At 39.6% G+C, this 23,900-nt stretch overlaps 1 protein-coding gene across 2 annotated transcripts in view; it reads right to left on the minus strand.

The window, feature by feature from the left end:
- NELL1 (neural EGFL like 1) overlaps positions 1-23,900 on the minus strand; it is an 877,378-nt gene that overhangs the window by 624,970 nt on the left and 228,508 nt on the right. For both annotated transcript variants that reach the window (XM_086677814.1, XM_086677813.1), the window contains exon 12: positions 20,116-20,244. In XM_086677814.1, coding sequence (XP_086533940.1) covers positions 20,116-20,244 — 129 coding nt within the window. The remainder of the gene's footprint in view (positions 1-20,115; positions 20,245-23,900) is intronic.

Genomic DNA, 23,900 nt, shown 5'->3' on the forward strand with positions numbered 1-23,900 from the left:
AATTCTTAGCTTATTGATATAAGGAAAACTATAAGTGAAATACCAGAATAGAGCCAAGACAAGTGTTACACGCTTAAATGAGTTTGTCAAAGGTCTAATGATTTTTACAAACTATTCATAAAATTAAGACAGCAGGTCTATGAGGTGCCAGGGTGGCTCAGTCAGTTGATTGTCTGACTTCAGCTCAGGTCATGATCTCACAGTTCTTGAGTCTGAGCTCCACATTGAGCCCACTACTGTCAACACAGAGCCCCCTTCAGATCCTCTTTCTCTCTCTCTGCCCTCCCCCCACTTGCACTCTCTCAATCAATCAATCAATAACATGGAAAAAAAAAAAAAGACAGCAGGTCTGACATGGCACTGTGCTGCTCCAAAGACAAGAGGTATCCAGTAGGCACCGGTAATAACCATAGTTAAGAACATTAATTGCATATCTTCTACCACTTGCCCAAGTATAATTCACATTCTAGGTATAATAAACTACCCAACAGTATTTCCACATCATGCCCTACTCACCAACCTATTTTCTGTCACACCCATTGATTTGCCTTTGAGATATGCAAGATATCCCCAGATCAGCAATTCATAGTCCCTACTGAAATTCTTTTCTCAACTTCTATACATTCCTCTCAAATCACTTCTAAAATGAAAAAAGAATTCGATGAACCAAGTTTCAAAATACAGATGTCTTTCCTTCTGTCTGCCATCCTTTTCCCTTCCTATCTGTCCCACAAAATACTACACTCAGTTTTCAAGTATCTTGGATGACACAAAATGGTGGTTTCCACCTATGGCTATCCCAGGTTTTAGTTGAGTAACAAATAACCCCAATATCTCAAATAACCAAAGTTCATTTAACTCAAGTCACATCTTCACTGCAAGTCAGCAGAAATCCTGGATCACTATAATCCTCTGGAACTTGGGTCCACACGGCAGCCCTTATCTGGGATTGCTAGTTGCTACTGCCAAAAGGAAGGAATTGTAAAGGTTCTTACCCAACAATTACCCAACATATTGTGGTTTGGAAGCTAGACACATCACTTCCGCTTATAACTCCTCCCTGCTTATAACCCATTCCCTGGCAAACAGAGGGGGTAGAATCAAAAATATCTGGCAAACTGCTCCTTAACTGCACCTCAGAATCCCAAGGTCCAAGAACTGCTGAGTTATCCAATAGCCAGACTATTGGGTAGGGAATCAGCAACATAAAGGTGTAGAGAGAGAGAGAAATAAATTTGAAGACAAACTGGAATTATCCTAAGAAGAGTTAAGAATTTCACAGGACCTCTTTATGATTATAATTTACAAAAATATCAAATTACCAGTGGAAGGCATACATCACAGACTTCTTAGTGGCTAGGGTCTCTAAAGATTTTACTCTGACTCTGAGTCAGGGAAGGGCCCTAGCAAATGGAATCTTTGTAGAAGTTTCCAGGAGATTCTGCTGCTCAGCCATTCAGGAAACAAGGATGAAAGAACAGGTATGCAATGAGCTGACCTAAATGTCAATCCTAGCCCTAATCCTGCTGGGATTTAGATCCTCTTCTTTATTTTTTTGGAGTTTTTTTTTTTTTGTTTTTTTTTTTGAGAGAGAGAGAGAGAGAGAGAGAGAGAGAGAGAGAGAGAACCTGAGTAGGGAAGGGGCAGAGAGAGAAAGAGAGAGAGAGAAAGAGAGAGAGAGAGAGAAAGAGAGAATCCCAAGCAAGCTCCCTGCTGCCAACACAGAGACCGACACAGGCTCGAACTCTTGAAACCATGAGATCATGACCTGAGCTGAAACCAAGAGTCCGATGTTTAACCGACTGAGCCACCCAGGTGCCCCTAGATCCTCCTCTTTAAAAATCCGAACTTCAGAATGTACTGTACAGTGTAAAAGGACCATTAGATAAGCTGATATATGTTAAAGTGCTCAACACAATATCTGATGGGTAAAAGGGTGTATGAATCTCCTTTCTTGGTAGGCCCAGCACCTGGGAGAATATTCAAAAACAGGTGCTCAGTAACTGCAGAGAAAGAAAGGGAGGGAGGGAAATCAACTATCCAAAACATTTAACACATCGGTGATTCAAATATTTCAATTTTAAATCATCGGATATTCAGAAAAACTGCCATGAAGAGTACTAGGTGCTGGAGAGGCAAAAAAGAATAAGACATCCTCTCTGACTTTAAGAAGATCCCATTCTTCCACTGTTATGTGCCACTTCAGGGAAAAAAAAAACCCAAATGTTAAGGAGGGCAAACAACCCCCTCCCAAGCTGTGTCTTCAAGCACCCACACCTAGCATTATGAGTCAGAGACTGGGAATCAATGGCCACGCTAGCCTGGTGGCCTTGTGAGTATTCTCAAGCAAGCATCTCAACTAAGCAGAAATTCAACAACAAACATGCCCATGTGCACCCTAAAGCCAGAAAATGGATTCAGGAATTCAAACTAGATTTTTTAACAATAAAGGGGTGCACCAAGGGGCATTCCAAGACATTCTCCTCAGATAATCAAAATGCCCAGTTAACCAGAATAAGCCATTCTCTGAGCACATCATTAATCCGTTTCACTGTATTCTCATTATTTACAAGTTTAAGGTGCCTGGTTTAAAGTAGATACAATTTCAAGGCAAAGATTATTTCATTCCTTTGAGAAACATTATAAAATATGCTATTTATGTAGAAAATAACACAAGCAGGCCCAGGGGTATGAGTTTTTTTTTTCTAACACAAAGCACACATACCTTCTACACAGGCAAAGTTGGTACTGATAGTTTCTTATAGTTTTAGTAGACCAGGTTTCCTTTTATGGTAACATCGGTTGTTGTCTAAAAGAAAGCCACAGATTTATGATGTTTGGCCCTGTACTAAATGAGCTGAAGGGAGATTTATAAAGCAAATAAACAAAGATTTACAGTTCCTTTCACAGAGCAGCTAAAAATTATGGAAAAACTCACTGACCTTTCAAGAGAAGAACTTGGTTGTGTTGACCAGAAATGAAGTGCACCTATGAGGTTTCCAATTAATCCTTTAATTTAAATCCTTCGTCTTTCCCAGTAAATATGGAGGGGGGAGAGGGAGGGGGGCACTAATCTCATTCCCTCTTTTTGTAATGGAACTATCTGTGGCTACGATAAACAGTGTGTCCTATCACACTAAGCATCAGTGATGGTGATAATAATTAGAAAGTGGGAAATTGGTGGGATTAGAAAGTGAAAGGAAATGGAGCCAGTGGAGAAGCAGGAGTAGCTGATTTTGCAGGGTAACCTAGGGAGGAAGATGAGGCAGAGGACCCCTGGGCCTTGGTGGAGGAAGGAGGAGATGACAGTGAGAAGGCAGACAGATCTAGGCCAAGTATTCAGCCAGTTTCTTCCAGGAAGTTCTCCACAGGGAGGAACTGGGAAAGGGATCTAGGAAACAGGCAAGCATCTACGACAGGGGACTATTCCTTAGCTGTGTAGCCTAGGATCACAAAACAAGTGTTGTCCAAACACTTCCCGACCCACTACAAGGAAAGAAATGTAAAAACAGCATTAAAACAAAGCTCATTACATTTATTACATTTCTTTGAAACCTGCTCTCTGCTTTTGTTCTTTTGTTTATGGATACAAATACATCTGAGATGAGGGTTGTGGGCATACCATTTATTAACAGTGTAACCTTGGGCAGGTCAATCATCTTCTTAATAGGAATACAGCAATAATAGTACTTAGCTTGTGTAGGTGGGAAATTTAAGGAAACAACACCTACAAAACGCTTAGCACACTGACTGTAATTGAAGAGGTGCACTATGTTCATCATTTGTCTACCCTAAGGCTGAATTCAGTCCAGAGAAATGATGCAGTTTGGTACAGAAACGGCCGGATGAGGTAGAAGACAACACAGGTTTAAGTACATCTGAGCTTCAATTTGCTCCTGCAGAGCTGAGAACGAAACTTATGGACTTAAAGAGGCCTAACTCCAACACTTAACTAGCCAAGTAACCTCAGGTAAGCCCTTTGACTTTTCCTAGCCTCAGTTCTTCATCTGTAAAATGAAAATATTAGTATTTTTATCAGGGCATGATATGAAAAACATGACATAGCATGTGAAGTATTTAACATATAAACATATAAAGTGTATGAACAAATAGCAGCAGCCTAATTACTGTGGTTCTTCCATCCCTTTATGCACTCAACAATTACTCATCCAGAAGCTGCTATCTGCTAGAAACTCCACAGGGGAAAAATCAAACAAAGATGCTGACCTCGTGGAACCTATGCTCCATGCTAATAAAAGTGCCTTGTGTACTTTAAGTGTTCAACAAACAACATATGTTTCAAGAGAGGACAACAGGAAAAGAGCCATAAACTTGGACTAAGATTTAATTTAACTGGGTTCAATGCCTGGCTGTGGATCCTGGGTGTGCCATTTCACCTCTCTGGACGTCTATTTCCTCGTCTACAAAATATTCTAAGAATGAGAATCCCTATCTTATGGGAGCTCATAGGAGATTAAGGAAATAATGTATTTTCAAGCAGCTTATAAACGACAATGCACACACAAGGTTAATGGTCACACATTCAGCATCATCACACCCAAACTTTAACAAAGGAGGGAAAACATGAGACACTATTCTCAATCATTATTCACAAAAATTAAATTTATAATGCATAGGTCAGGCAAATTATGAAAGATCAACAGATTTTGTAGAGTTTGCATTAAAGTAAGTTCTACAACTCATTATACTCATGTTAGAAAATCCTTACATTTTTAAGGTAACTGTCCAGAGATTTCTAGGAATCCCCATATCTGTAAATAGTATTAGAGCCAATAATTATGTAGTAAACACATAGTAACACATTATGTAGTAAACCATTTTCTACAAGGTGTTCCACAAGACACTAGGTTTCTCATGTTAAGAAGATTCCATGTACAGATAAGTTAACAGATGCTAAGTTAAACATTGCTACCTAAGGGCTTTTCAAAACCATTAGATGCAATTTAGGTATCCAGTAGACAACAGGTTCTAAACATATGTTTGAATAAAAAATCATATTTCCATCCCTACTTAGGACAAGTGTAATGAACTTTAAGAATGCTACATTAAAAACTGAAGCATTTAAGTTATCCCCCTATATTTCACCAAAAGGGATACAATACTCAGGCACCAGGGATTAATAAATACACTAGGTGAGGATGTAGATACCAAATGGCCTGCTTCTGACTCAGTGGGTAGTTTACCGGGTCAGTTACTATGTTTTGTGAACACTGTCTGTATGAAAATGTATTACAAATTATGTTTGAAAATGAAAAACCCAACTAGAACACTATATCTGTATCTGGCTATATAGATAATAGAGATATATACACACAATAAGGAAAGTCTACTTTTGCATCTATACCAGAACTAATCACACACTAAGTGGTATATTTCAGTTGTGTCTTCACGAAAGGCCAAGCTCTTATTTGAATGCGCACTTAGATGTGTCCAAGCTCTTATTGGACTGGGCACTTAGATGTGTCCAAGAACACTAAAAGAAATGTTTTTTTTTTATCACCTATGAGAATAGCATTAATGAATAACAGTGAATAATTATTCACTACAAATGAATTGCAAATTTATTAAATTGGATTTGGAGAAAAATCCACTTTTTGGAAATAGATGGAGACACCAAGTATGTAGAAAGTCCTAAAGCCACTTTTCTTCTTGAAAATTTAAGAACTTCAAACTTCACATTAAACAGATTCCCTTTAACTATCTATACTCAGAGCAATAAGAGATATTAAAGCCTCAACGTGAAAGTGCCCAATGTCCTTTGGATTCCCAGAAGAATAGCCCAAGAAGGAAGAGCTAACTAAAATTTCCCAGGGATCCTGAGAATTGCTCTTTATAACAGCTTCTTTGCAATTGAGAAAGGATGCTTGGTTTACCCTGCCTGCTGTAAATCCTGATGAGCTGGTGCATCAGCAAGACAAATATATATTAATAGAACATACTATTTGTGTGTAAGAAATTTGCCATAGACTAGAAATGGAGGAAATGGGACACCTAGTCAGATGTATCCTGGCCAAATAAAAATGTACAACAGGAATCAACTGTAGCTATTTTTTCTCTGCATCACTGCACAGGACTTTGAATTCCTTTTTGTGTCAGGAGGACTGGAGATTAAACCCAGGCTCTGTCATTTACTAGCTGTGTCATATTAGATTTCTTTATTGACCAAGTAGAGACAGGATTAAATAAGTGTAAATACCTGCTCAGCACACTGCCTGGCCCTTTACAAGGTGCTAGAGCTAGAACAGTGAACAAAAGGAAAAGCAATCCCAGCCCTCATTAAGCGTACTTGCTGGTGGTAGGAAGAAGAACGCTCATTTCCATTCTTTCCTCCCAATCTTAAACAAATGCACTTATTACTCTGTTAAACACAAAACAGAAGTTTGCACAATGCTACGAGCATTGACAGGTAAGCTATAATCTATCTGATACATCCAATTTCTTTAACAAGGCTCAGAAAAGTTCCCATTAGTAGAGTTCTAAGGAGCCAGGTGTCAGTATCAAAAGGCAAAATTCCGCAGCAAGAAAATAAACATCCAGAAATGAACAGGAAGAAGTCCACAAATCTCTATAGCAGCTCCTTAGAAGTTATTCGCTAAGACTGGGCTTTTGGCAAATCCTTTCAATGGTAAAAGAAGGAAGGGAAGGTTCTTATAAAAAGATGTGCAAGCCCCATTTGAAAGGCATTTTGAGGTGGCTTTTCCCCACTTGGAGAAGAAACAAGATCTCTCTGTGCAATTCCAAATGTCTTAGTGGAAAGAAGGCATAGAGCACTGAAGTCTGTTCATAGAATCGTGCCTTCGTTTGTCCACTGGTTGATTCAGAAAGTATTCTCTGTGCATCTACTTCCTATGTTCCAGGCCCCGGGCTGCATCTTGAAAATACAAAGATGAATCAGACACAGGCCCGACCTTTGAGTAGCTCTTAACCTAGAAAAATATGTTGAAAAAGTGACTAAAATCCTGTGTGATGAGCACTCTAATAAAGGTTTGAACAGAGTGGCATCAGAGCCCAGAGGAGGAAACCACAAACCCAGCCATTAGAGTTTGATGTGGTATAAACACAATAATCAGAGAATTGATTCTAAATTCCCTTTTTATGTAATATCCAATCTGCCCCTCACATCCAATCAACCAACCAATCCTGTTGATTTCACGTCCTGCCTCTTCCCACCTCCATTTTCACCATGATCTCTTGCATAAGTTAGAGCAACAGACTGACAACTGGAACTCCTGCTTTACATGCCGGCCTCCACTGCAGCCGGAATGATTTTCCAGAAATATCTATTCCATCTTATCACATCTCTTCCAAGCTCTTCAACTTCCCATTGCTGCTAGAGTAGCATCCAAACTTCGTCACGTCTATAAGGCCTCCTAACTCTGCACTTACCACTCTCCATCTCCCACCCTGGGTTACGGAAAAACTAAACATTCCATTGCTTTCTGGCACCTCCAGGTCTACATAGATGCTGTTCTCAACTCTGGCAATGATCTCCTTCTCACCCTCCCCCGAGGTCCACAAACTCCATCACACCCTATATTCTCAACTCGAGTCTCCCATAGCATCCCATGCTTCCCAATCACATAGTCATGATCCTTTGTAGTCATTGTTGTCCCGGTCTTTCAAGATCCTTTTGAGGGCCTCTTTTGCCCTAATTCTAGGCATTAGCCTTCTCCTTCCTCCCTACTCACTGACACACATCCTGAACCATTTAGGACTTAATTATGTGTGATAGAACATTTATTAAAACCTGTTTTACACTAAATCCTTAGACTTTTTACTCACTTGAGTTCTTGTATCAATTCTTAAAAGACCCTATTAAGTATTAGCACCTTGATTTTACAAAGGGGAAAAGCAGAGAGATTGATATTCACAAAATGGGAGAGCCAGAATTTCTAACCCAAGTGCACCAAAACTAAGCTGAATCTTTCCACTGTATCTCCACTATTTTTCCCTAATTATTTGGAGCATACAATTGTTTGCCCAGACAAGCTTCATCAAGAAGCAGAAGCCACAGCAGGCACTATGCCAGCCACCAAAGCAAGGACACAATAAAAGCTTCCTGAGTTGAATTCTTCTCAATCCTATCTAGATATTAGGCATCTTAGAGATAACTCAAGGTTTTTTGGTTGTTTTTTTTTTTTAAATAACCAAAATTTTTTTAAATAACCATTTTTATCACTAAAAAATGAGCAGGGACTTCACTTTTTTCTCTTCCTTTTTTTTTGCTACATAAAAATGCTAAGTACTATACATAAAATGTATGCATGTCTTTCAAGGAGACACTTAAAATCCTAAAATCTTGGGGCACCTGGGTGGCGCAGTCGGTTAAGCGTCCAACTTCAGCCAGGTCACGATCTCGCGGTCCGTGAGTTCGAGCCCCGCGTCGGGCTCTGGGCTGATGGCTCGGAGCCTGGAGCCTGTTTCCGATTCTGTGTCTCCCTCTCTCTCTGCCCCTCCCCCGTTCATGCTCTGTCTCTCTCTGTCCCAAAAATAAATAAAAACGTTGAAAAAAAAAATCCTAAAATCTTCTAACAGTGAGCCAAAAGATGGTTCAGGGTGATTTCTTAAAGTGAAAATACATCATTGGAAAATAACATAAGGCCATCCTCATAGGCTTGGCCTCTGGGTACCACCCAGCCCCTCTGACAAATTCTCCAAAGAACAAAGCAAGAAAGATTCATCTGGGGAAATGCCAGGCACCAGAGCTCTCAGAAGGAAGTCATGGTCAAGAATCAAACATAACACATTGGGAAGATTTGGAGAAAGGCACCAAGCAAGGCCAAACAACCATATCTTGATTATTTCAATGATGAGTATTCTCCTCAGTAGCCACTGTGGCCAAGGCTGAGAACTCATGAAGATACCAATTATTCAAGCAGTGTTGCCTAATCTGGCTCCATGATTCCAGCATCTCCACAATGTGGCCTCTCTATATGGCTATGAATAGAACTTTCCTAACATACCAATCCAATAATGTCATCCAACCAGAGACCCTCCACTGGATATTCTGTAGCTTATACTAGTGATTTCTGGTTTTGATCATGCCTCCACATAGATAACAGTTTGGGAACATGTACCTCCTATATGAAAATATTTGTCTATTTTACACATGTATTATACTAATATGTACATTATAAATCTTACACCAAAGTGAAAATTAAAAGACTAAGATGAAATTAAAGTCCCAGGGGCATCTGGGTGGCTTAGTCAGTTAAGCATTTGACTCTTGATTTCAGCTCAGGTCATGATCTCAGTTGCGAGATCAAGCCCCACATCAGGCTCTGTGCTGGGCATAGAGCCTTTTTGGGATTCTCTCTCCCCCTCCTCAGCTCGCATGCACACACTCTCTCTCTTAAAAATAAACATAAAATTTTTTTTAATTAAAGCTCCAATGTTTTTTCCATATCTCAATATATCCAGTTTTCTACCTGTTGTGATGCCTGCATCCTATATGGATGCACACCAGCCTACAGGATAAAACTGAAACTCCTTAGCATGCCTACACTACTCTTTACCTTTTGCCATCAGCCAGATCTTTTTCTCATCTCCTACCAAGCTCTTTATGTTCTAACCATGCTAAACTTTGCACGTTGTACTTTTATATATGCTAATCTCTCTGCTGAGGATGGCCTTCCCTCATATTTCCTCCTAAAAAACTGGACTCAGCTCAAATACCCCCTCCACTGTGCAGATTCTAGTTTGCAGAATGCATTACTCCTACTACTGTGCTAACACCCAATTCAATTCCTAAGATAAAACAAATCCTACTGTATTTTCATTATCTGATAACAAGGCTCTCTTTGCCTTTAAACGATAACTTCCTTGAGGAAATGAACTATAATTTAATCATCCTTGAGTTCCCAGGGCCCAATATACAACCCAGTGACAGTAGGTGCTTAATATTTGCTGAAAGCATGAGACAAGACTCTAGGTCTGCCTCTTCTTCCCTATGCCCTTGATAGGGACACTCTGTACAACATTTAAGACTTCATACTGCGTAATTCTAGCAGGTGCCATTCACCCAGAACACTGCATGTATCCTCACTTCCATGAAGTCCATAATGACTAGCAGAGGGTTACACATAAAACAATAGCTCAATATACACGTTGGAGATGTATTAGTCAGGATTCTCCAAAGAAACAAAACCAACAGGAGATAGACAGATAGATAGATAGATAATCAATACAGACTGACTGACAAATATACAATCAGGACATTTATTATAGGTGTTGTCTCATATCATTATGGAGACCCAAAATCTGCTACCTATGAGCTGGGAAAACTAGTAAAGTGGATAATATAACTCAGTCCAAATCCAAAGGCCTAAGGACCAGGAAGCTGTCTATGTGAGCCCAGAGTCTGAAAGCCTGAGAACCAGGAGCTCCAATGTCCCCTTGCAGAAAAAGATAGATGTCATACCTCAAGAAGAGCAAGAAGGAATTTAGCTTTCCTTTGCTTTATTGTTCCATTCAGACCCTGAATGGATTGAATGATTCTGACCCACAATGGTGAGGGCGGATCTCTGTACTCAGGCTACTCAACCAAATGTTCATCTCTTCCAGTATGCAGGAAAAATGTTTTACCAGCTATCTGGGCATCCCTTAGCCCAGTCATGAGGATACAAAAAATTAACCATCACAGTTTGATAGATATTCAGAGTGTGTGTGTATGTATCTCAACCCTAGATAGCTGAATACCAAGTACTAGCTCAATTACTGTCAATGCTGAAAATATTTATAGTAACGATTATATAATGTGTAATTATATAATTACCATAAATAATGTTATAGTACATAGCTATACTGCCTTAGCCTTTACAAAATGCTTTTATATTCAGTCTCTTATTTAACATTCACAGCCAAATGGTACTATATAAGTCTTGTTTAAAGTCCTGTTTGCACTTTGAGAAAAATCAAGACACATTAGAACTGAGTGACTTTCCAAGGTCACCCAAGTGATTTAGTGGTAGAGCCAGGATCAATCAAGATCTCCTTATCCTTAGAGTTCAATGTTCTTTCACTACATCACTGTCCTGAGAATTGTCAAGAAAAAAAGGAGGGAGGGAAAATGCTAGAAAGGAGGAATATTTAAGGATAGCAGACTACCAAGGCAAACACCCAGGCAGGGACAATCTGTTTAGTGCCCATGCCTAAAAGTGCTCTCTTCCACATCCACATTGGTTTGATTTTTCATTTCCTTTTGCTATGCTGTTTGAAATTTAACTGTTTGGGGATTTTCTTAATTAATAAGCAACCTCTTTAAAGAATACATTTACCTCTGGGAACATTATGTGGACATCAATCTTTTATAGATGTGTGTAAGCCTGTTCCATGAATTGCTTTCCTTCTAGCATAAAACTCAGAACTCTAGCATGTGAGAGGCTGTGAATTTTCTATGGAAGGATGGGTCACTTTGGCATATAGGGTATACTGGGGACAGAACAAATCCAGGTGATGTGATACAACGAAAGCCACAGGAAGGCCTGGTGATAATGCAAACAACAAAGTACAAGTGACAGTTTAGTTAAATCCTATCCAGTTTCCAAGTAAGCAAGTTTTAATACAATCAATTGAAGCCAGAAGTCCATTTGGTGGGACACGGGCAATAAAAAGTAAAAAACATAAAATAATGGGGGTAGATGCTTTCATCGAGAAACTGTGGCAAGACTGTAAAACCATTCACCAAAACAAATTCTTTATCCTCCTGGGCACAGAGCTAGACAACATTTACAAGCCTCTCTTCCAGTTAGGTATAGCCAGTGGCTAAGCTCTGGCCAGTGGAATGTGGCCAGCAGACTCTATAAAAACCTCACACTCATCACCTGCTAATCCCTTTCCCCTTCCATGGCAACTTTGGAAGCCACATATTATACATCCTAGAGCAAAAGAGGACAACAGCCTGGGTCCCAGAATCCCAAGTATGAGGAAATCTACCTGCTAACCAGGAACATCCATCTGAAAGAAAATGAAAGTTTCTATTGGGTTAAGCCACAAGAAATTTTTCTGTAATTTTTAAAATGTATTTGTACTGAGGTATAATTGACATATAACACGGTATTAGCTTCAGGTATACAAAATGATTTGATATTTGTGTATACTGCATACTGATCACAAGATATATAGCTAACATCCATCATCATAGTTACAATTTTTTTCTGTGTGATGAGAACTTTTAAGATCTTCTCTCTTGGCCACTTTCAAATATGGGATACAGTATTAGTAACATAGGCACCACGTTGGACATTATATTCCATGACTTATTTCACCACTGGAAATTTGTACCTTTTGACCCCGCTTCACCCCTTGGATCCTCCACCCCATTCCCCATGCCCAGCAACCACCAATCTGTGTTTGTGAGCTCAGTTTATTTTGTTTTTTCTAGATTGCATCTATAAGTGAGATGATACACTGTGTGTCTCTGTATGACTTATTTCACTCAGTATAATGCCCTCAAGGTCCATCCACATTGTCACAAAGATCAAGACATTTTTATGGTTGAATTCCATTGTATGTATGTACATTTTCCTTACCCATCCATCCCATCAGTGGATACTTTTGTTTTCATACCTTGGCTATAGGAGACAATGTGCAATGAACAATGGGGTGCATAAATTTTTCAAATTAGTGCTTTCATTTTCTTCAAATACCCAGAAATGGAATTGCTGGATCATACTGTAGTTCTCTTTTTAATTTTTTGAGGAACCTCCATATTGTTTTCCAAAGTAGCTACACCAATTTGCATTACCACCAATAGGGCACAAAAGTTCCCTTTTCATCACATCCTCACCAACACTCGTTACTGCTTGTCTTTTTGATAACAGCCATTCTATCAAGTGTGAGGTGAGAGCTCATTGTGGTTTTGATTTGCATTTACATGTCGATTAGTGATATTAGCATCTCTTCATATGCCTCTTGCCATGTGTATGCCTTCCTTGAAAAAACATCTGTTCAGATCCTCTGCCCATTTTTTAATTGGACTGTTAGGTGATTTTTTTTGCCAAAAAAAGTGACCAAAATTATTGTGAAAACTGACTCTCCTGTCAGTCTTCTTTACATGGACTCAAATGAGCAGGCGGCATTTCAGCATTATATACAACTGAATGTTAGCAAAATGAGCAGACTCTGCACTCTAAAAAGAAGCCCTTACCATACTAAGACAACAACTCTCATACAAGAAGCAAAGCAGTGTCACAGATACAGAAAGGCAAGCATCAGCTTGAGATTTCCATCCCTTCATAAATTTAAAACATTGTTCTGTGTCCTCAATGTACTATGCACTTTTCCAGGTGCTAGAGACACAATGAATAAGATAAAACTGCTACCATCAGGCAGGTTATATTCGAAGGAGAAAACATCACCCACCTTTAAGCAGGAAAACACCACAATTTTAGACAATAAGTGCAATGAAGGAAATAAAATGCTACAGAGAGTAGCTAAGAGTAGTAACAGAGCTAACTTGGTGAGAATGGTTAGGAGAGGCCTTTCTAATGTGGTGACATTTGAGCTACAACTTAAATGATCACTAGAAAGCAAATTAGGGAAGATGTGGGTGAAGAGTATCCCAGGCTGAGGAAAGAATGATTTTATCGCATAAGCCTGTTCAAGGAACACAAAGAATTATGGTGTGATGAGAGAAGAGTGGGCATCAGAAAGTGGAAGGAGATGAAGACAGAAGTAGGTAGGTTCTGGTTCACATACAGCCTGACACAGGACCTAACTGGGATATTATTCTAAGAGGTGAGAGAACCATTAGACCATTGTCGACAATGAGAAGAATGTGACTTACATGTTATTTCCTTTTTTAATGTTTGTTTATTTTTGAGAGAGAGCAGAGACAGCATGAGTGGGGTATGGGCAGAGAGCAAAGGAGACACAGAATCTGAAGCAGGCTCCAGGCTCTGAGCTGACAGCACAGAGCCCGATGCAGGGCTCGAACCCATGAACTGCAAGATCATGACCTGAGCCCAAGGTAGACACTAAGGGACAGAGCCACCCTAGCGCCCTTGACTTACATTTTAAAAAGCCCAATCTGATCAATGTTTGGAGAACGGATTCCAACAGACAAGACACCATCACAATCACTAGCCAAGAGATAAAGGAGGCTTGGACTGGAGTCATAGCAAGACATGGGTGAACTTGGGACTCATTTTGGAGGGAATACCAGTAAGACTTCCTGACATAGCAGATATTGGGTGTGAGGGGAAGAATGGGACTGAGAACTTGTACACTTTGTGAATGGATCAAGTCTGTGGATGGAAGTGCCATTAATGGAGATTGGGAGAACACAGTCCTCTGTTCTCAGCATCCTGAACTCAGCAGAGCTTTGTAGTATAACACTTCAGGGGCATAATGAGTTAGTTAGGCTACAGTGAGCTAGCCTGGAAACCTCATCAACACTTACAACACTTTTACCATAAAGAAATAACTAAAAATTCCAAACAATATCCTACAAATGATCTTTTGAAACAAGGTTTGAAGAAACAAAATAGTGCCACTTTAACATTAGTTCTGACGACTGTTCCACTTGGATTATCTGGGGCTCCTTCCTGAGCCCCAGAGCTTAACAACCCAGTGGTTTAACCCAAATGCAGTAACCAAGATTTGGATTTGGGCTTTTTCTTTTCTTTAATAATTCCAAGAAGAGAGTTAGGGGGGAAAGATGGTTGGTAAAAAGCAGCAAGAGCTCAAGAGGGTGGGAGAGAAGAAGCTGATGCCTTTCATCAATACCCTTGACAAAGCAGCAGAGACAAAATCAACACCAGAAATAAGGCTCATCTCTATCTGGTGCTGGGAAGAAGGTGACACATGGGTTATTATGAGCAAAGCAAAGGCCAGATAGAGATCACAGTCTTGGAAAGATAGGGCATGGGGCATGGGGTTGACAGATAACTAGGTACCGGAAGATCTATTAGTCATGTAGGCTAAATGGGGGTAAAAAGGATACTTCAGGGTATTCTTATTTCAAGCATTCTGAATCCCTGAAAATAAACAGGAGCTGGAGCTTAGAGTTAAGATTCTATTAACATGAATACTCAACAGAGCCTTATGATCCTTATGCTGTCCAAAGCAGGACTTCAGGAGACTGAAGCCCAGATTCAAGTATAAATTGGGCTACATGTATCATGAAGCTCATGCATTTTATAACAATCAAAACAACAAGAGTTACCTGATTAATCCTTGCATAATTAGAAGTATAATTAAGCAACTAGATGTTCTCCCATGCAGTCTCTTCATCAAGAGTTTACAGCATCTTGTTTCTCTGCATCCAATAAATATGTACCACCTTAGCTATTCTGAAATCATCTCATTTGACCACTGACCTTTCTGCCACTGTACCAGCCTCTTAACACTTTATCACCCCTAGTTACGTGAAAGAAGTTTTCAATCACCTTGCTTATCAGTTGTTGTGCTTCAGACATTTCAGTACTTTTGTTACATGAAATTGTTAAATTCATACCCATATAGGTTATTTTGTTCCACAACATTTTCTTGAATACAATCCCACTCATGTTTAAAAAAAAAGGATTTTATCATTATAAATATGTTTCATACCCCTCCGCCAACAATACACTGTGGACAGAACTGATAAAATCTAATCCTTCCATCTAAGAACACTCTCCCACAAGATGCAACAACGGAAGCCCACTTTCACAAAGTATTGGCCTCAGTGAGTACACACTCTTCAAATCCTAAGATTTTCATAAGTGTTAATGATGTAAGTTAATGACGATGATAATGGTATCTGTTGTGATCCATTAAATGTTTAGTGGATACCAGACAATTTGCTAAGTTTCTGACATGCACTGTTTCATTATGGTAATTGGGAAATCCAATTTCCCATATTGGAATCGGCCATAACAAAGCACTAATTTACAACTTGTGGTCTGCAAAAAGTCTATTGTGTGGCAGCATAGGCAGAACAGACTATTAATGATCCACTCCATTGGCACTTTTTCCAGTAATCTTCAATGCTTGTTCCATTAAAAAAAAAAAAAATTGCTTTCAGTCATGGGCACTGAGCTAGAGGTATCTTTCTGAAACCACAAAACTTCTATCAAATAATTCAGGCAGGGTAAGGTAGACTTTGGCTAAGTTATGCAAAAGCAATTGCACCCTCAGATAATTACACCTTCCAACATCTCAGTGATTTACACAATTATTTCTCCTTCATGCCACATGTCCATCACCTGTCAGTTGTCCCCCTGATCCTTGTCCTCTTCATTCTGGAACTGCAGCCCTGCCCTGGCATACTGCCAATTTTGTGTTACAGAGGGAAGAGAACGAGGTGGAACCCTACAATAGCTCTTAAAGCTTCTACCCTGAAATACAGGTCACACCCACTGATATTTCATTGGCTCAAGGAGGCAGCTAATATTTTAAACAAAAATACAACATTGAAATGGGATGGGGGGAGGGAAGGTAGGGAGTAGAAGCAAGTTGAGTATTATCTTTACTTCATTTCTCTGAGTATGAGTGTCTGGCACTTGTACAACATAGTTAAATATGGTCAATGCTGCCGCTTTCTTCACAGATTTAAGTCTCAAAGAGTACAATATACATAAAAGAAGTCTGAAAAATTCAGAGTAGTCTGTAAGTAGAAGTTACTGTGACTTAATGCTAATTGTAGTACTTCCCATGCCTGGCAGACGGCATGATGTATATGACATCACATTGTCCTTTTCTTTTTCTAAATAACTTTTACTCCAGCAAGAAAACGTTAATGAGACTATTTATACAGACTCCAAATTCAAGAAGATTATGAGTAGACCTCCAATTGCTATACTTTCCTCAGAAACTGCCTCTAATTTAAGCCAATGTATCAGAAACTATTTAAGACCAACTCAGTGAAAATGTCATCGCAGAGATCAAACACCTCAGCAGACCAGATACATAAAACACCAAAATCCAACTAAAACTATCTTCAAAATGGGGAATGTTGGTGCTGAGTTGGACGAGGCAAAATGAAACGATCTCCTGTGAATTGTATCAGAGCTGACAAAAGGTCTCATTATTCTCCATTGATTGGCTAAGAATTCCGATATCTTTATGGCAGTTTCTCCGGCAACCTCTATAGAGCAGGAGCCTTTAATACTGTATCTCTGCTACTACCCAAGGAAGTTAAGAAAATTGAAAGCCTTTTGTGCTTCTTTTTCCACTGAGAGCCTTGAATGGGCTTTTCAAGATAGCCTGGACAATGTGTGTAATATTTTGTTTTAATTTGCAAGGCAGTCTTGTTCATTGTGGTTTGTACCACGGGTCATTTTCACTCCATTTACTCAGAGTAAAAAAATAACTTGCCTGAGGCAGTTCAAAAGTATCTACCTCTCTCTAGACTATGGGAAGACAATGAACTCAGCCTGAGAGTCCCTGGTACCCAGGTGGGCACTTGGTGACCTCTAATCTTGTCCATCAGACCATCGCAGACCATCTGAGGACAGAGCTGGGAAAATGACCATAAACTGCATTTAACCATAAAACAATGGGATAGCCATTGCTTTTTGCCCACCGAAAACCACTCTCCTCCTCTCACTGCCACAGTCCTAAGTGGTTCAGGTAAAGGGCAAAGATCATTTGGTTTCAGGGAAGGAAAACCCCTACCCCAGCTCCCAAGAATTGAATACAACCCAAACCAGTAACAGCCCTCTCATTCTCCTTGCCCAAAAGTTGGTCTAGGGTTGAAGAAGATGTAACCCAGGTCTGAAAAATAGGAGAGTGGAAATCTGCATGTGGGCAGGGACAGGGGGTTACAGGGAATCTTCCAGGAAGGACTTTCCTTAAACACAAAAAACAGAACTTCACACAGAGAAGGTTTGTAACCCATTCATTCCCCTTCCTTCTTTGCTTGCTTGTGACACTGGTATTAGGACACTATGCCTAGGGCCATGGCAGTCATCAGCCACCGGAGGAAAATAAGCCCCTAGTCCAATGTGCTGAAGATGGCAGGATGGAATGAGAAATGGGCTTCTGCTCTAAATGTTGATATTCACTCTACTTTGTTCTCAGGGCCTCCCATCCAGATGAGTTCTATTCTTATCCCATACATGGACTCTAATGTTTGGTCATTTCTTCTTGGGGCTCTCATCCTCTCCATGTACAAGCCTGCTGGGACTTGCAGAAAGTCTCCACAGCAAGAGAGAAAGGACTGAAGCTTTAGCACATCACCATTACCAAAGGTAGCACCGCAGTGCACTGTGGCCCAAAGCCAGGTACATACACTAGGCTAAAAAGAAGTATGTCCAAGAAAACAGTGATGAGACTTAAAATCACGTACTGACAAATAAGGCCTCGCACACAAAGGGCAGATTTACTATCACAAATGGCTACTCATGGAGTTTATTCTATGCAATTAAAAATGGCATTGATGAGGAATGAATCAGAGTCCCAAACAGCTTGCACAGCAGTAATTTTCTCCCATATTCTGCTAGCTCTCAATAGCTAAGGGGAGCCAGGAGTGGTAGGTGTACTGGTTCTGCCAGTGGGAGGATCAAGATTCAAATGATTTTGAGTTTCCTCTGTCATTATTATAATTATTCATAGTCTATCCCCACAGATAACAGAAGGGGACAGTAAAATTTTTAGAACATTACCTGCTTTGTAGGATTTTCCATGGAAACTGAGGGGGAGAATGTTCAAATTTTAAAGTTCTGAAATTAATTTTCTGACCAAAAAATAAAAAACAGCCTAAGATTAAAAAAAAAATAATAACAAATATTAATATGAAGTACTGACGTTATCAGTCCTCTTCCTCAAAACTGACAAATGAGTACCAGGATATTGAAGGATAGATGAAAAAGGATTCATAAAGCAAAGGGGAAACTTCATCCTCCCAAATGGCATGTTTCTCTAATCAAGTTCAAATCAATAAAAGTAAGCAAAGGTGGAGACAAAGATATAAAGGAGAAAGGGAAAAGACCTGTTGGTTACACGGTACCATTAATGAGAACCAAAGCAGCAACGGACAAAGTCTTTTAGAAGAGATCAAAACCAAAGGCCACCCACCAGGTACTGAGCACCAGCGAGCATTACACACATTTTCTTAACAACTCAATAGGTTTAATCAAAGCCAAGAAATTAAGCAGGGATCAATGATACAAATGGAATGGAAAAAACCATTTTCATCATGAATCATCTTTACCTTGAGAATACGTGAGCCAGTGGAGAACCAAACCAATTAGAAGAGCATGACCAAGGATTTACAGCATTCATTCCATTCCAGACCTCTACCTTCCCAATTAACAGAGCACAGGGTTCAATACGTTGTTAGTGAATCGGACAGGAACGATTGGGCCCAACCAAGACACAGAAACAGCTTCGCCCCCACTTTGCCCATTAGAACTTCTCAAACTGATGAGACCGAGCCAGCTAGAACCTGAGAAATGGATGGGCTGGGATCCTAGGGGATTACACAGGAGCAGGAGTATGCATTGCTCACCACCATCAAGGTGGAATGCTAAGCCTGGCAAGAGGCATTCACATAGAGTTGTTCTGCTCTCTAGAGTGGAAATGGGGATCACTGATGCCTGAAGCCACTAACCCCTGTAATGGCATCCATCCAAGTGCCAAAGTTATGAGTCCATCTGTCACTGTGACTTTTAGTATAGTTTATGAATTAGCAACCCACGAATCAGTCGTTTAGAAACCCAATTGAAAAAAAAAAAAAAAAAAAAAACTTCTGACCTTGGCAGGTGAAGAAAAAGGCAGTCAGGTATAAGCTAGTATCAAAGCATTCAAAAAGAGGACCCACCCTATAACCTTCAGCTGAACTTGGAAATACTAATTCACTCAAATAAGGCAAAAGAACATCATGTGTTTATGGTTTTGCCAGTGATTATTACATATAGTGAAAGCAGAACATGGGATTTGACATGGCCCTGCCACTTTTGTTGCTTTGCTGTGTTTCAGAACTACCTCCAAAGGTCTGGCTTTCCACATGCTACTGAGAAGCCTGGATAAACCAGGAGAACAGAGCACCCAAGTAGTCGATATAATTTCTGGTAGGATCCCAGAAGACCAGAGCCAAGTGACAGCTTTCAATTTCAACCATGTCTACCAGGAGTACATTTCTCACAAATGACTTTATTATAGCTTACTTACCTTCGCAGTAGGCAGAGTCTCCCTGGACAGAAATGTAGCCATTCTTGCACTCACAAGTAGCTTTTGTATTCCAGTTTTTACACTCTGAGTTTTCACCACATGTAGGTCCTTCTGCACAAAAGTTATGACCTAAAGAAGCAAATAAAATTTTACATTAGAACAAGACTTTCAAGTAATAAACCACGAATTATCTTTACTATTTTGTCACCATGCATGAAAACATACACTGGCAATATGCAAGGGGAGGCTAGGAAGGGGGTGGGAGAGTAGGAATGGGAAACTGGACTACCACATGCTTGAGATGTTTCTCTTTAATGCTTTTCAAAGTATGTTTGATCCAGGCTGACCCTGAATCCCCTTCCCACCACTTTCTTACATAACCAATCTTTTTATAATCGCCTTATTGTAAAACTTATGACTCACAGGAAATATGTACAATGCATCTACATGAATATATAAAATGAACACGACCAGATTGTCAGTATCCCTTGATTACATCTCCCCAAGTCCCCTCCCAGCCATCAAAGAGGACTATCTTGAATTTTGTGTTTATCACTCCCTTGCATGTTTTTATCATTTGCCATATATAGGTGCTTATTTCTAAATAGATCATTCAGTTTATGCCCATTTTGAACTCCACATGAAAGAAATTATATTTTACATATTCTCTATAGTGTATTTTCTATTCATCCCTGCTATTGTCTGTAGCTACAGTTTATTCGTCAATGCTGTATAATACTTTGTGGCATCAATATTCCACCATCTATCCATTATACTACAGATGAGCACTGGGGATATTTGCAGGTTTTGAATCACAAACAACGCGGCAAGAAACATCCCCGAGCAGGTTTCCCAGAGCATCCTTTTTAAACCGTGTGTTCCATATTTATTTTCCCAACATTCCTTTTTGAATCACAGACATGGCTTCCAAGATAATTCTTTTTCTCTCTCAAGTGCCCTTTACAAATTCCTTTAGTGAAGATAATTTGAAAGTGACTGTGCTCAATCTTAATTTGTTTAAATGTCCTTTTGTATTCTTTAATTTTACTCCAGGGTAAGTTCATTTTTATTTCTTCTTCCTATGATTCCTTGGGATTTCTGAATCTAAAGATCAAATCTTTCATCAATTTGGAACATTCGCAGGGAGTGTCTCTTCAGAACCTCTCTTCACCATTTTCTCTATTCTCTCTTTTCAGAACTCCAATCAGATAAATGTTATTCCTTCTCAAGCTCTTCTCCATGCTACTCAGCCTTCCTTTCCTATTTCTATCCCTTTTTCTCTCTGTACTGAATTCTGTGTAACTTCCAGACATATCTTTATTCTCTTTTGGCCTGGGTCATGGTCAGTTTCACTCATCAACAGCATTTTTATTTCACAGATTTTCTAGAATTCTTATTTTGTCTCCTTGGTCAAATCCCACAGTCCCTTTTTCATCTTTTAATTTCCTTTTTTATTTTTTTTGAAGAGCTTTTATTTTTTAACATTTATTTCAAAGAGAGAGACAGAATCCAAGTGGGGGAGGGGAAGAGAGAGAGGCAGACAGAATCTGAAGCAGGTTCCAAGGCTCTGAGCTGTCAGCACAGAGCCCAATGCAGGGTTTGAACTCATGGACCAGGATATCATGACCTGAACTGAAGTTGTACGCTTAACTGACTGAGCCACCCAGGTGCTGCTTAATTTCCTTTTTTAAAAAAGCACGAGACACGTTTGTCTTACATCAATAATTCCAGGATCTTCAGTTTTTGTACATCTGATTTTGTGGTTTGTGGTTTCACTAAGTATTGTGCATGACTTGTTTTCAGTGATTCTTGTTTTCAGTGATTCCTCAGTATGTGAGCACATATTTTTTTATAATTTAATCTGTGGGAATTGAGATTTGGGGTTTAAAATGGCATTTCTTCAGTGAAGGTTTGTGTTTGATTCCTTCAGGTTCCCAAAGGAACCATCAACCCAAGAACACTTTGTATTTTCCTTTGGGACATGATGATTGAGCCACACAGGTAGAATAAATTCAGGCCCTAAGCTTTCAGAAATGCAATCTTTTCTCCTCCATACCCCCTTATCTAGAGTCAAGACTGATAGATCAGTCTCCTTTTGCAAAGGAGGTTTCTCCTAGCCACCCAATGAGGATTCTCCCCTCAAGGTTCTTGATTTATGCATCTCACACAAGCCCCAGACTTTGTCTCCCATCTGTTGGCAGTGTCTATTAGAGGCAGATTCTACCACCAGGGATTAGACATTGCCCTCATGGCAAATCCCAACTCCAGTGTTCTTGCTTATCTCGATGGAATCACTTTTTTCAGTATTTCTCGTCTCTGATTTTTCCCCTTATTGCCAACTCCACCAAATTTGGGGATATTTATGGTGCAGCGTTTTTAGGTGAACTAGGAGGAATATGTTATTCCTACCACAAAAGTTCAAATACAATAAGGTTATGAATGTGCTTTATCAACTTGAACTCAGTACATTTCAGTGAACTATATTGCTAGATCACATATTGTGGTCTCATAGACAAGAATGGTTCTTGGAGGCAGGAGATTTCATTTCTAATACAGGTTCTGCAGCCACAAGCACAATAAATCACTTCACCTACCTAGACAGGTACACTGGGAAGGGACAACATCAGTGATTTTGAAACTATTGCTCAGAGCCTGGGGCACAAATGAGTGGTCAGGGAGGGCTCAAGTCCCCCACCCCGGATTCAACCAAAATAGCTCTGCTTTTATATTTTGCATATTTATCATGTCAACAATAGCTTCTGGCTTTCACCAAGATAAAACTCATTGAATTATATAAACTCCAAGCTTAAATCCTTTTGGTGATGGCATTCTGTAACTTTTTTTTTCCTTTGAAACAGAATTTTAAAAGACACTATTATTAAATAATAAGATTCACACACCTACAATATAATATAATGCATGGCATTACACTTCCTAATACACGTGAATTACTGAGTTAAACTGGCTACTCCATGTAGCACACTTAGAACAATCCTTGGTACATACCAAGAGGTCAACAAATGTTAGCCACAAAGATGAGAAGGATTATGATAACGTTGACAACAACAACTACAGTTCAAAGTAACTTAGTAACACTGTTCTCCTCCACTTCCAGATAAGGAAGAAGATTAAACTATTATGTAGCTAGTAGATGGAGGATGGAGATACCCGGGTTCTAAATTAGGTCTGGTGAACTCCAACGCCCATGTACTTTTCACCATATCCTATATCCTCTCAGACAACAAAACTTCAGGATACAAAGTGAAAGATGTAGCTGTTCCTCAGGACATCAGAGAGTGAATCCATAGATAGTATCAGACTCAGCCTTACTACTTATAACCTGTTAACTGCCCCAATCAAAATGAGAGCAAAAACTTAACTTGCTGGAAACCTACCACCTCTGTCAGTCAAAAACACTGCTACTATGGCTTTAAAGGCTTACAATAACCATTACAAATAAAAAGACTTGAGATTTTGCTACCAAAGGGACCATTTTCAGACATCTTAGCTCAGTGCCAGATAAAGGGGCTACACTTTCCTCCCCATGTCAGAATTGATCAATAATTAAGTTGTCACATTTTCTTTCATTGTGAAGTTCGACCCAAGGTCACATGTGTATCCATTATGACATGTATTCTTTGTTTCTTTTCTCTTTTTTTCCAGGAGACTGCAACTGTCCTTCTTTCTGCATGCATTTGACAGGCAGGAAAAAAGCCACTCAGACAATGTTGATATCCCAATGCATCTCTATCAAGCGTATGCCACGTCAATTCACAATGCAGAAA

This window comes from Puma concolor, chromosome D1 (genome assembly GCF_028749965.1).
Source record: "Puma concolor isolate L17-30 chromosome D1, mPumCon1.1.hap2, whole genome shotgun sequence".
Taxonomy (NCBI): domain Eukaryota; kingdom Metazoa; phylum Chordata; class Mammalia; order Carnivora; family Felidae; genus Puma; species Puma concolor.